The sequence below is a fragment of the Danaus plexippus genome, chromosome 23 (assembly GCF_018135715.1).
Source record: "Danaus plexippus chromosome 23, MEX_DaPlex, whole genome shotgun sequence".
In the NCBI taxonomy this organism is placed as follows: Eukaryota; Metazoa; Arthropoda; class Insecta; order Lepidoptera; family Nymphalidae; genus Danaus; species Danaus plexippus.
Window position 1 is genome coordinate 4,151,561 of NC_083551.1, and position 13,365 is coordinate 4,164,925.

Below are 13,365 nucleotides of genomic sequence, written 5' to 3' on the forward strand. Positions count from 1 at the left end.
TTCAATTTCTCGAATTTTCCTTCATCGTGTACTTATTTTGTAATAATGGGACTACCTCATGACCGAAAAAATAGTTTGATAATCTGCCCATGATTGAGGGAGTAATAACGTGACAATAATAACCTCTTCCTTTTTAAAATCGGCTAAAACGCAGCCCAAAGTACTTCTTATCACATTATCTACATTTAATTGTTCACATTTTGCATATAGATTGCATATTATCGTTAACTTTTAAAACTATTGTGTTTTATGTCATCTATAAGATTATCTTATTACATAATCACTTAAACAGAATATAAAAAAAATATAACTACGAATTCTTTTAAGTAGGACAAATGATACAAAAAAACTATGACTAAGATAATTTCGTACATTCCCTTACAGAATGGCACGTGAAGCAACGGTACTTTACGCTTACAACGCAATTCAAATATAGAATACAAGTTATTATATACGTGCATTCAAATCAAAGATAAAACAAGCGTTGTAAAATTTATTTCAACTATTTGACTTTATAAATAATAATGACATATCATATTTTAAAAGAGAATACAGATTATAAAAAGATTTTTAGTATTAAAGTTATTATTTTCAGTAGCAGGTGGAAGGACCAGTCGTAACAGTAAATCGGATTTTTATTTTGATCCTTGGCGCCTTCGGTCATTGACAGTCGGATTTCACGCCTACCCGATAATTACATACAGGTCTCGCTTAAACGTCAACATTTACCGTAATGTTGGAAAGAGATACAAAATCCCAACGGGACTTTTAATTTCTTTTCGAACTGTCCAAGAACTGACTGTGCTTCAGAGTCAAGGACTGTGAAATGTACTTTGTATTCTATACCAGCGAGAAAGAGAGAGCTATACAAAAAACCATACGAATAAGAAAGACAGCGATAATGAAGACAATCCAGAAGAGAAAAGAATACTGGTACGTGTCGACGTGAATCTTGCGCCGCGTTTAAATATTTTGGAATATTTGGAAACGTATAAAATAAAATATTACAATAGTGATTTTCTTCAAATAAACAGTAACTAGTTAACAGTGAATTATTGAAATATATTGAAGCTAATAATTGTTATAATTAAGTCAAAAATCGTAATAACTTACGATTATTGTTGGTTTGTGGTGGACTGGTATTTTGAAAGGAAGTTAATAACATTGAAAAAGGATTGTCGTGGGTAAGAAGAATATATTATATTAAATAGTTCTATCTCAAGAAATTCTTTTATAAAGTAATCTATGCCTTTTTAAGTATAGGCTGCTATGTTACTTCGCAGTTTGATGTACATAATAAGTGCTCTGTAAACCGGAATAATAAAAAATCCTTAATAAATAAAATTAATGTAGATTATATAAATTGTACTGGCTGATAACTATATGAATATTAGTAAATATTAATTTCATAATCACGGTTAATCTAAAAAATTTACATGAACGAAGCCCGGACCTACGCCGGGATGGACGCGATTTAATTGCGCCAAAAGTAAGGTTAGAAATTTTAGATAAACACATATTAATAGGTTTTTTTTTTTTTGATTACATAATTTGGACACGAAACATCAGAAGATTTCTTCCATGCCAATGTTTGTGTATGCCCTGTACACGTACGCTTGCACACGTATGGATATTTCTTTAATCAAAATAATTAATCTTATCGTAATTTATGCTATGGAGAAATGGCTTAACTACATTAGCAGGATAATGTATTACTAAGTGTTGCCAGCCGTGATTAATCAGTCTCCAATTATATTGAAGGAAAAATATTTTTGATACATTTAACACATAGGTAATTTATTGAAGATTTAAGTATCGATACATATACATAAAACTAGTTGAAAGTAAATATCCTTACTCTTGACGCTTGCTTAGTACGAGTTTAAATCTACCTGTACACTTACAGTTTGACGTTTAAACTATAACTTAAAGTAAAGCTATGTCTGTCATTAGTGTCAATTTTAACGGTACTGTGATTATTTCTTGAACACTTTAGTGATCTTACTGTGTATAGAAGATATATATATATATATATATAATAAATCGTACATATATATATATACATATACATATATATATATATATATATATATATATATATATACGATTTATTATATTGCTGTAGTGCAGGTGGTTTTCTAAGAAAATATTCATTATAAACTTTGATATAAATAAAAAATAAATTTTGTTTGTACAATCTGACACAACTATTACACAAAATGGCGGATATGTGTGACAAATCACATTTGTAATTTTGTCACGAACGTTATGTAAAATAAAATATGTAAATAATAAAGACGCTTGCATCGCCTGAGGAGTACGATTCCTGATTCTGCTATCCCGTCAAATAAATCGTGCTCTTAAGACCCAAAGGACATTATTAATCCTGACACGCGTTCCATTGGTGTGGTTTGGCAAAACAAGCAAAAAATTTTATAACATCGTTATTATATTAGTGAAATAAGTATGTTTTACATTTTCATAGCACTTTATTCAGCTTATGAAATTTTGTTGAGCTTTTAAGGTGTAAATTTGGAATACAATAACAATAATGATAAATACGAAATTACAATATACATAAATAAATTTACTATGTTAAATTAAAATTTTGGACATAGTTCCAAAGTCTGCTATTTATATAACAACGGTTATATTTTAACCAAAGTATCAAGAATGGTCTATAATTATATTTTTAACTTGCATGGCTTATTATATTTGAGAAATAAGAATATTTTTAATCTATTTATGATTAGAATGAAGAATGACAGTTCAATGCATACGAGAATTAGTATGCAAGATTATACAGAACATGTAAAAAAGGTCTCTGCGGGCTCAATTAAGTTAAAGTTTCCCTGGTTTCCAAAAAGAAAATCTATTTAGAACCGTCGCAATCCGAATAGTTCTTAATTCCTTTATATGAACTATTTTAAGTGAAAGTTTCATTAATGGTTTTGAGTGGTATTTGTACAATAGGAGCTCATGAAAAGCCGAAATATCACTTTCATCGTTAGCCGGTGATCACGGTTGCTGTACAGGAACCGAAACGTGGGTTTTTACGTAAATATAAAATGATAAAAAAACGCGTGGTATCCGAAAAACTTAGTTTCATTTTAATGTGCACACGCGAAAATCTTTCCTATCACTATGTATTACGTGAGTTTCTTTCATTTAACTGAAAATCTGTATATAATGTAATTTTCATATGCTTATACAATTATTTTTGTTGAAGGTTTTACTAGTAAATAAAAATTTATTATCATTATTATAGTGTTTAAGGCGATCCTTTTAATTGATTTTTGTTATTTTAATATAGTATTAGTATTAAAGACGTGACGAAACCTCTCAGCATTCCATAGATTTTATTTTCTGATGCCGGGTCCATCGTTGCAGGGAGAGGAGCTTCAACAGTGCCTGGGACTTGCGACCCAGGTGTAGGTTTAAGGGCCCCTATCTAAGCGCGTTAATCGTTCACCTCCACCGTCCAAGCTCCTCTCTACCTAACCTTACTTGAAAAGAACCTACTAGGGCTGCTTTCGAAGTACGTTCCAAGAATGAATTTATATTAGTTCTGGACAGGCCCAAGTCTTTTAGTAGGTTGTTGAGATATTTAGCCGTTATGCCTCTTGCTCTCACTTCTACCGCGTACAAAAAGACGAACCTATTCTTTAAATATCATAATAATTAATGTGGTTTTTAACGCAACTGAAGTCTCTTTCATTGGCTTAGAGTTTTGTATGCCTACTACAAATCTCGTCACTACAGACGGGGCGTATTCTGTTTTTTAGTTAACAACCTACGTTAATACTATAATACGCGAAGATTTATGTGTGGCAACTAGTAAAGCTATATATGTATTATGGAAGGATACTTGTGGCTATCGTATTTAATGATGTTAATCTGAAATTTACAGATTTTTAATAAGTATTTGTTAGCTTCCCTTCATTTACAAAGTTAGTCACACATACGTCTCAACAAACAGTTATATGTATTTGAAATTTGAATGTTATATCAAATTGAAAAAACTAATACACTTTAAATAAAGTCGGTTGAGGGTCAACGAACTTTATGACGTCACATACCGCTAAGTTAAATTCATCATAGACGAATAAAAATACCAACAATGGCGAACTTAATATAACTGTATTCAATACTGCCTTGAAATATAGTATATGAATAGTTCTCGAGAAATTTATTATTACTGTATTTTTACTATTTATTAGAAATTTAATTATAATATCGCTTTAAGAATAAAGATTAACTAATATCTTATATGAATCTCGTAAAAAAAAATGTTAATTTAAAATGGGTTGAAAACATATAAAAAAAATCAGTAGCAATCATGTAATATTAATAGGCCATTAAAACTTGAGATCCCTCTCTTTTTAGGGAAGGAAACCACAAAACTACTTTTGTATATAAAACTTATAAGAAATATTAAAAAATATTTAAAATAAACATCACACACACTACCACAACTCACACACACACATACAATACGTCAATCCGCGAAGATTCCTCTTGACGTGTGTACTGTCACTGAATGTCAGACATAATGACATTTCTATTCTGGTGTTGAACGTGGAATAATCATTTAATTATTGTCGAGTATCGACTGTTGAGAGATATTTTAGTATTAAATAATGTTAGTAAATAGATCATTTTCATCCCCTTTGTTTTATCCTGTATGTGTTTAGATAGAGTTGATAAAAGTATTTTCATAGTAAAATCTTAATAGCTAATGTTCAACAATTGTCTGATTACAGAAAATTACTTACGTTATCTTATCTGTAAAAACATTTAGTTCCTTTGATACCGATTTTTTTGAATTTGGAACATGATTCATTACAAATTTATCTGTTTTTTGCTGCTCGTAAATTCGTTTAAATTTCATCGAAATAAATACCGGTTTTTCTATCCACTATTTTTATCCGCAAGTTTTTGTGTTAAAAATGCGATTTTTAACCAGTTTTAAAGGAAATTAAAATATACGTTTATCGCATTATCAATTATTATACTCAAAATGTTACTAAAATATAATCTTGAAACCTATTTAAAAACAAAAGACCTGTTATAGAAAATAGAACAATCCAGAACCTTCTGTCATTACATAGTGAATCAGACCTTGTTTGAAAGTTACTTACGCAAAGAAAAGTGATGTCTAACAGTGTTATCGTTAGTAACATATTATATATGAATAATATTATGAAAATAATAAAATTGAAAAGGTTCTTTAAAAATGCACCCTTTTGCTTCTCATTTAGAAAATGAAAATGACTTTGACAAAAGACTACCGTTCAGAAACATATAATTTATTATTTTTACCTTATCTTTTTTCTCACAGTTTCTGAACGAATTTCTTTAATTATTTATTTCATATTAATTTTCTTATTATTTGTATCAATAATTTTTTTTGACACGAAGGCAAACAGTTTAACCACTGTTGCATCAACAGTGCTGCCAGTGAGAATTCCGTCGAAAACCGTCCAGCCCTTTCACAGATTAGCCGAAACTGTAAACAAGAAGAACATAGAAATAATAATTAATATATGTTCAAAATAACATTCACATATTATTAAGTAAAAAGGTGCTATTATAATATTAAAAAAAAAAAAAAAAAAAAAACAGAGGAACCAATTCTATTTATATACATACAAACATATATATAAAACACATTTATTATTGAATCCACACTATCATGAAATTCGATCAACGCAAGTGAAGCATTAAGAAAACTCTCAAATGTTTTATTCAACGATCAAACGTCGGTGTTTCACTTTATGAATGTTAGATCTGAAAATCTACATCTCTGAAGTTATCTTTAAATATAATCACATATACTACTATAGTATATTCGTTTTCTGTTATAATTAATAGGAATGATTGATTGTTCTTAGAAGTTCTTACATAAGTATTTTAATGTTTTTCTTATTCATAATCCAATTATACATATATAGTATATACTAACTTACTCTGAAACCATGTGTTTATATGTTCCCTGATTCAATTAAGGGATCGTAAACAATATAGCAAAAAAAAAAACATAAATTCTCTCCAATACATTATCTAAATGGACGATTATTTAATAATACTTCAGTATTCTTACCACAAGTTTAATTCTCAAACCAAACGAGCAGTTCCGAGTTTTTTCATTCATATGCCCATGTTAACACAATCATGTGCCTATATTCACCAATGATTGACTGTGAACTGCCTGTTTTTAGTTTGACTTTCCAAACACGCAGTAAAATTACTGGAAGTCCTTAATCTCGCAGACAATAAAACCTCCATAAAATGTCCCCAATGTAAAAGACATAAAACTTTATCGCATTTATTTCGTTACAGAAATGGCGAAAGTACACGTATTAGTTTTAGTGGTATGCCAAATCCTGTGTCTGCCGACCCTGTGTTATAGTGATGATGATAATCCCTTCCTGGATCTCGCGTCCTCGTTCATACAGAACATGGCAAGCGACAGTGGGAAAGGAAACAATATGGATGGGTTGGCAGCCATAGGAAACATTGTGGGCAGTCTTATGCAAGGTGACAATGCTAAGAATTTGGGCTCATTATTTGGACAGGAAAATGGTGGAGCTGGTGACGTCCTTTCCGGTGAGTTTTTGATTAATTTATCTTAAGATAAGTCGTCAGACGAGTGCCGAGACAGTTGTGTGGTGTTTCAATATAAGTCGCAATTGTAGCTAGCATTGAGCAGTTAAATATAAGGGAGTTACGGGTCAGAAACAATATAAATTGTATTTTCAAGATGTTTTTTTATGACAATAAAAGCAATACATAGAAAGAAACGATTGAACTCTGACTGTGAATATCGATATCCCGAGAGTTGTGAAATCAATACAATACTCGCTTCAATACCTCCTTCATTTCGTGTAATCATATTTAAATTATAATTTATCTATTTATTTTAGAACACTTATATTTTGCTTATTTTATAAAACACTAAGTGGAACTATACCCAAAAAAAATATTATGTTTAGTTGATTTGATTGACAAATGTCACATTTGTACCAAACCTTATAGGTCTTGGAAGTCTATTTGGGGGTCAGGATGGTAAGATAGATCCTGCGGTCATAGGATCTGTGGTCTCAATGTTCGCTTCCCAGATGGGTTCTAATCAGAACCAAAGAAGAAAGAGAGAATCTGATACCAATGATATAAATTTGGACAGTATCCTGAGCATGGCGTCAGGATTTCTTGGTAACAAAAACGCAGCAGGAATGCTGCCATTAGTTATGAACGCTTTAAGCTCATTCTCCGAAGACGAAACATCGAAACGAGCTGATTCTCACAAAGACCACGCGTCTTTTCTGCCTCCGTTCCTCGAAAAGGCCCATCTGTATTGGGACATCTTCATAAATTCTGAATTAGGCAAGGCGGTCTGGGAGAAATCCGGTTTCCAGCGAGCGATGAAGTCGTTTATGGGTCCTGACGGGAAAGTCAGTTTTGAACTGATGTTCAAAAACTTCGAGAATCATTCATTTAGGAGGCATTGGATCAAGGCTGTAGCGAAATACCTAACGGGTATGGTAGTTCATGTCTCGAAACCAGAAGTTTACCAGAGGTGAGATATAAAAGTAATTACAATACTTTTTCCATTAAATTTACCTTCATTTTTTGTTCCGAAGATTTTTATATTGTACATGAACTGTCTTTTCAAACTTATCGAATTCTGTTCGCTTTCGAAGCAATTCGCGTTGATGGTTATCGTTGTCTTGCAAATGTGATTTCTCTTCTCAGAAATATCTATACACTGATATATGCTCTCGGATGTGTATATATATATATATATATATATATAGGAAATTTTGTCTGTGTTTTTTTGATAATAAATTTTTACATTACTATATATATTTTAACACTATAACCTTAATATTTCATTTATATATGACAACGCCGTCAAAAAATATCAAAATGTCTCCCAGGATTAAAAAAAACGAAAATTAGCGATAACACTAACCGTTTTCTTATTCAACTTATCAATTTCTTAACCGTGGTATAAATTTAAAATCTCTCTCCCCCCCTCTCTTCTCTCTCTCTCTCTCTCTCTCTCGCTCTCTGACATATATATCTATATCCATCAGATATTTGTCGACGGTACAATACGTGCTGAACGGTTTCCTGAGCTCGCAAGGTCTACCTAAAAACACTCACTTCAATATGAAAAAACCAGAAGAGTCCATCACAGTACTTAGCAATTATATCGCGAAGAAATATCTGGACGTGAACACTGACGTATCCAGCTACGTAAAGTCGGCCGTAGACTACGTGAAGGTAGCACAGGACATGCATCCTCAGACCTCAAACACATTAATTTGATAATAAATTTAAATTAAACAAAAAAAAAAAACGATTAAATTTACAGCAAACGTTGAAAATGGCGCAATCGGCTTCCGAATCTTTGGCGTCAAGAGATTACAGCGCGTTGGCGGAGAGACTGACGGATACGTTAAACATGGACGTGATAGAACCAGTCCTAAGGGTGTACCGAGCATACACACACGCGAGGACGAACCCACACTGTCAGGAACACCTCATGTGTCTCGTCAACAGACAAGTGAAGCAGGGTGAGTGGTCATATGTCACGCGGTGAGGAACATCCTGCCCTCGAAGCACCAGCTGCTGGTGATCCGTTGTTATTAGCAACAAATCATCGACCCTCAACTAATTAATTCTATTGAACGTGATTTAAATTTATCTAAATAACTTTACTTTGAAATGTATATTTTTTTATTAAATATTTATTTTAACAGATGCCATTGACATGAGCTTAATATTTTAAGAATTCTTTATGATATTTTTTTTTACTTAATCTTTTTCAAGTTAAAGTTTAAATAATTTACCTGCTTGTTATTATAATGAGAAGTCTGAATACACAAAATAGTTGAGTTTTATAAAAAACACACACATATATATATATTCATTATACTTTATCGCGGATTTCCTTGATATATTTTTTTTTAATTATCGTCTTGATAGCATTTAATATTTATCTATGGGTTAGGAAATAATTATTGATAAACATTTTTCATTGATACAATTTTAATGGTTTACGAAAATATATATTACTCACATAAAGAACAAATATATTGGAAATGACAAGTTTGCGGAAAAAATATTAACTACCTTAAAAAATTAACATTATGCAAAAAAAAAATTGTTCATTCGCTACGAATTTTACGAATTCCACTAATAACGTGAACAAAATAACGCTTTGCGCTTCGGAATAGCTAAGGATATCTCTCACCTTATTCAGTCCAATGATTATATTAATATATTTAAATAGGAGTTCTTGATACAGAAGAATTTTAGGAGAAAGACTTTAAATTTAATGTTTACACACACACATGCGTACACTCACACAAATACATTCGCAAACAGGTAGAAAAATACATCGAGAGATTGCGTTTGTAAAAGGACTAGGAACTACCGTGTTGAAAATGACAACACTTACAGCGGCCTCTGCGGTAGTTGGAATGGAAAATCTGGCATTATCAAGTTCAAAGCTGGTGGCCAAAGTGGTCAACACAAAAAGTCATAAGAGTGGCCAAAAATATTACAGTGTTCAGACATGTTGTCCCAATCTGAACCGGATTCTGGACTGGGATCGCAAAGAAAACGACAGCAGTACAGACGCTGTGTCTTGCAATGAAAAGTGTATTTATATGAGGCGGAAGCGTGCACTTCCGAAATACTACTGAGACGAAACTTCTCAGCATCCAATGGATTCACCGTGCGGGTGCCGGGTCCATCGTTGCAGGGAGAGGAGCTTCAACGGCGTCTGGGACCTGCAACCCATGTTAAAGTGACGTTGAAAAAAGTATAAACTGAGACCAAAAAACCTTGGACCTTAGTTAAAGTTATGTAAATTAAGACAGATTTATGGCCAGGCAATATTGAAATGGCGAAGATTGACCTCTCACCAACGTGAACTACTAGACCAGGAATCAGAACCGCCGATGGTAATAACTGCCTTACACAGAAGATTGCTTACAGGCTTTGCCCACGAATTATTCTGAAAATACGTTCAGTTTCATCAGCTTTTACGATTCCTCACTTTGCAACTTCAAAACCTTGGATATGCACATTGAAGGAATCACTAACAAGTGCAATGCTTACGTCCAGGAATTGTTACACGACGAGCTCATTTATAAGCGATGTACTACACTTACTGAACCATATCAAAAAAGCAACCAGGGAGAAGAATTGAAGATATGGTTTTTGTGATAAGAAGAACTTACTATAGACTTTCGTGACACAATATTCATCGTGTGGCTCCCACGGATATAGAGATAGAGAATTTTTTCCAGCATGAGGTTACTCAAAACAAAATTACGCATGAACAACGGGTGATTCCCACGTTATATAGAGATAGGGAATTTTTTGATACAAAATTACAGCGTGAAATAACGAGCCTACGATACTCAGGAAGTAGTTTCTTCTAAATAAAATACAAACTCACACTTACACACCTACACGCACACACATATTAAATGTAGTGGGCAATTAGCATGTGCATATTACTTACCATCTTATAAAACTCAGGAGGTCCAGGGTTCAAGGCGGGTCTTACTAAGATGAGCAGCCTGGCCGCCTGCGCCGCTCTCAGCTTTGAAAACGGAAGAGGTTTCTGGGATTTATACAACGCTGTGCAAGCGGATGTTGACTGTGAGGTGAGTAACTTCGGAGGATTTTGAGGTCTTAAGGACAGTCTACACTACTGATTAAGAAGTATTAAGCATGTTCTACATGAATGTTCTAACAAAGTTATATAGTCACTTACTTTTGACTTCTGTAATTTTAACCAAAATTGTTTTTATATCCTTCAAGTAAAAGAACAGCTATTTTGACAGGTTAAATTTAACTTAAAACAATTACTCACAGTCAAACAAATTTCAGATATTATATATCTGGCATATAGCGGTTGAAAATCAATCTTCATATACCCGTCTATGGAGAAATATAATAACTTCAGATTAATATTTCAGACTATTCCTGGTTAAAGGATTTTTTAATATCACGTGATTCCATAGACAATTCTTTTGACATTTATATTTTTAATAAACCCATTAATTTCACAGGCCAAGTACCCCGCTGACTGTTCATCGTTCCATGAACACGAGCTGAAAGTTACAACCGAAGTCTATCACAGTGAATTATAAATAATTATAATAGGAATTACATATATAAAAAAAAAACTGCAATTTAATTATGTATTTAAAATTATAATTTAAATAAAATTTCCTAATAATTTTTTTTATATATATAACTTTTAATGTACTTAAATTATTTTTAATCTGTAGGTGTATTAAGTATGGACTGATGGTATAAAAGTATATTTTTTGCTGATTTGGTGCTAAAATTATATAAATTTATTACTGTTATATTTCAATTATCATATTGTAAATATAAATGTACTTAATTTCGATTATTGTATTTTTAGAACTTAAGCTATAAGTTTTGACCGATAAACATTCCGATAGAATTTTCAATTAAATATATTGATAGAATATAAAAAAATAAAAAATATTCTCATCTATACAAGCTCTTTATTTTCAAAGCCTATTTATATGGAAGATAAACCTCTACATCATAAAAGCTGTGACATTTTAATGTAATCTTAACTGTTCTTGCTATAAATAATATTGAGTGACAGCTGTTAGGTATATTCCCTAGACATGAACGATTAATACAATTTTTGTATAATAATTTCTTAAAAAACGTGTAATTATGAATATTTACTAATAATAAAGTGACTAGATAAATGTGAAGATAATTCATTTTTAAGCTAATCATTATTTAAGCTAAAAAAATATAGCCTTACTGTGGACGGAGAGTATTGCTTCCTTTTTTTCATTATTTAAAACAATAAAACTTTATATAAATTAGAAATTATAAAAAAAATAAATACTTGAACATTAATATAATTGTACAATATTAGAGTAAGCAATAATTTTATATGAATTCACTACAATAATACAATATTACTTCTTCACCGGGATGTTCTTACAAACCCATTCCATGCCTTCCTAAAAAAAAAATAAACCAATGAACTTATACTTAGAATTCTTAGAATCACCAATCTTAGGCATAAAATTATCATATATATATATATATATAAATTCAATACCTTTACACCAGTACCATCTGTAGCAACACAGGCTTGTATCTGCCAAGTACGATCCCTGATTAGATGGAGGCCCAAGTGTGTAGCCACATCGCTCGCGGGCAACGCTAGAGAATAAAAATACATAGACACAAATAATGATATATTATGTTTAATAATTAATTTAATATTGAATATATAACCCTCAATATTATGTTTTATAAACCTAATATCTATTAGAAGTAGTTAAAATAATATTACCAACATATATACATTGAATACTGTATAATACAATCGTAAATCCGTTTTTATTTTACCCGTAGCTAAATCCTGCTTATTAGCGTATACCAACAGTGGCACCCCTCGTAACTTGTCATCTTGCAACAATTCAGCCAATTCCTGACTAGTTTCTTCCAGACGGACGTGATCAGAACAATCTACCACATATATCTGGAAAATCATTGATTCCTTAATTATTTTTTTCTATAAAAGTTCTATTTTAATTTATTGTACAAACTTTTTTTAAGGATATTAAATTTGTCAATTAAAAATATATCAGTTTAATTTGAATTTTTTTTTCAGTCGTAGTGGATTTCAAATTACCTACCAAAATATCAGTATTCTCAAAATAATTCCTCCAATAGGGCCGTATTTTTCTTTGTCCACCGATATCCCATACATTTAATTTAAAGCCATTAGATAAAACAGATTTTATATTGAATCCTGCTGTCGGGGTCACATGAGAGACATCCTCAGATGCCAATTGTTTTAAGAGAGTCGTTTTTCCAGCATTATCCAAACCTAACAGTAGAAGACGCAATTCTTTATCTGGATGTGAACGTAGTTTCTTCAATATACTTAAAAGACCCTTAAAATATACTTATTATATATTAAACTTTCTAAAAAATCACACTGTCTATTCATCGAAACTGTAAATCTGTGTAATAAAATCTTGAATTAAATTTATAATACAAGTATTCACTTACCATATTAAGTCAAGTTAATCACAACTGTTCCAGACACTTATGTAAGAAAGCAATTTATTAATAATAACTAAGCGCTGTATAACATAATTAAATATTAACCGTAGTAATTATCAACTCAAAGGTAATTCAAACTTCGTGACAGATCTTTTGTTGATCCACAACGTTACTATGGAAACAGTAACGATTGAGTTTTAGATTACATCTTTATTATTATCGTTTGATGTTGAAATATTAAAAGTATTATAATATAAAAAATAT

At 31.4% G+C, this 13,365-nt stretch overlaps 2 protein-coding genes across 2 annotated transcripts; one reads left to right on the top strand and one right to left on the bottom strand.

The window, feature by feature from the left end:
- Positions 1 to 905: 905 nt before the first annotated feature.
- On the top strand, positions 906 to 11,423 carry LOC116774764 (uncharacterized). Its single transcript, XM_032667510.2, has 7 exons — positions 906 to 1,184; positions 6,343 to 6,609; positions 7,039 to 7,579; positions 8,100 to 8,289; positions 8,381 to 8,582; positions 10,561 to 10,688; positions 11,097 to 11,423. The coding sequence occupies exons 2-7, from the start codon at positions 6,345 to 6,347 to the stop codon at positions 11,175 to 11,177; spliced, it is 1,407 nt and encodes a 468-aa protein (XP_032523401.2). The 5' UTR covers positions 906 to 1,184; positions 6,343 to 6,344; the 3' UTR covers positions 11,178 to 11,423.
- A 121-nt stretch (positions 11,424 to 11,544) lies between these two features.
- Positions 11,545 to 13,271, bottom strand: LOC116774768 (ADP-ribosylation factor-like protein 3). Its single transcript, XM_032667512.2, has 5 exons — positions 13,108 to 13,271; positions 12,729 to 12,989; positions 12,439 to 12,571; positions 12,146 to 12,249; positions 11,545 to 12,044 (listed from the first exon to the last, which is right to left on the bottom strand). Exons 1-5 carry the CDS (start codon positions 13,108 to 13,110, stop codon positions 12,000 to 12,002), a joined length of 546 nt encoding a protein of 181 aa, XP_032523403.1. The 5' UTR covers positions 13,111 to 13,271; the 3' UTR covers positions 11,545 to 11,999.
- Between the last annotated feature and the right edge of the window lie 94 nt (positions 13,272 to 13,365).

Coding starts and splice junctions, on each gene's coding strand:
- LOC116774764 (XM_032667510.2), top strand. CDS start 6,345: ATGGCGAAAGTACACGTATTAGTTTTAGTGGTATGCCAAATCCTGTGT. Junction 6,610..7,038: donor AGCTGGTGACGTCCTTTCCG/GTGAGTTTTTGA, acceptor CAAACCTTATAG/GTCTTGGAAGTCTATTTGGG. Junction 7,580..8,099: donor AAACCAGAAGTTTACCAGAG/GTGAGATATAAA, acceptor TATATCCATCAG/ATATTTGTCGACGGTACAAT.
- LOC116774768 (XM_032667512.2), bottom strand. Junction 12,572..12,728: donor TTGAGAATACTGATATTTTG/GTAGGTAATTTG, acceptor ATGATTTTCCAG/ATATATGTGGTAGATTGTTC. Junction 12,045..12,145: donor CAGATGGTACTGGTGTAAAG/GTATTGAATTTA, acceptor TTTTTTTTTTAG/GAAGGCATGGAATGGGTTTG.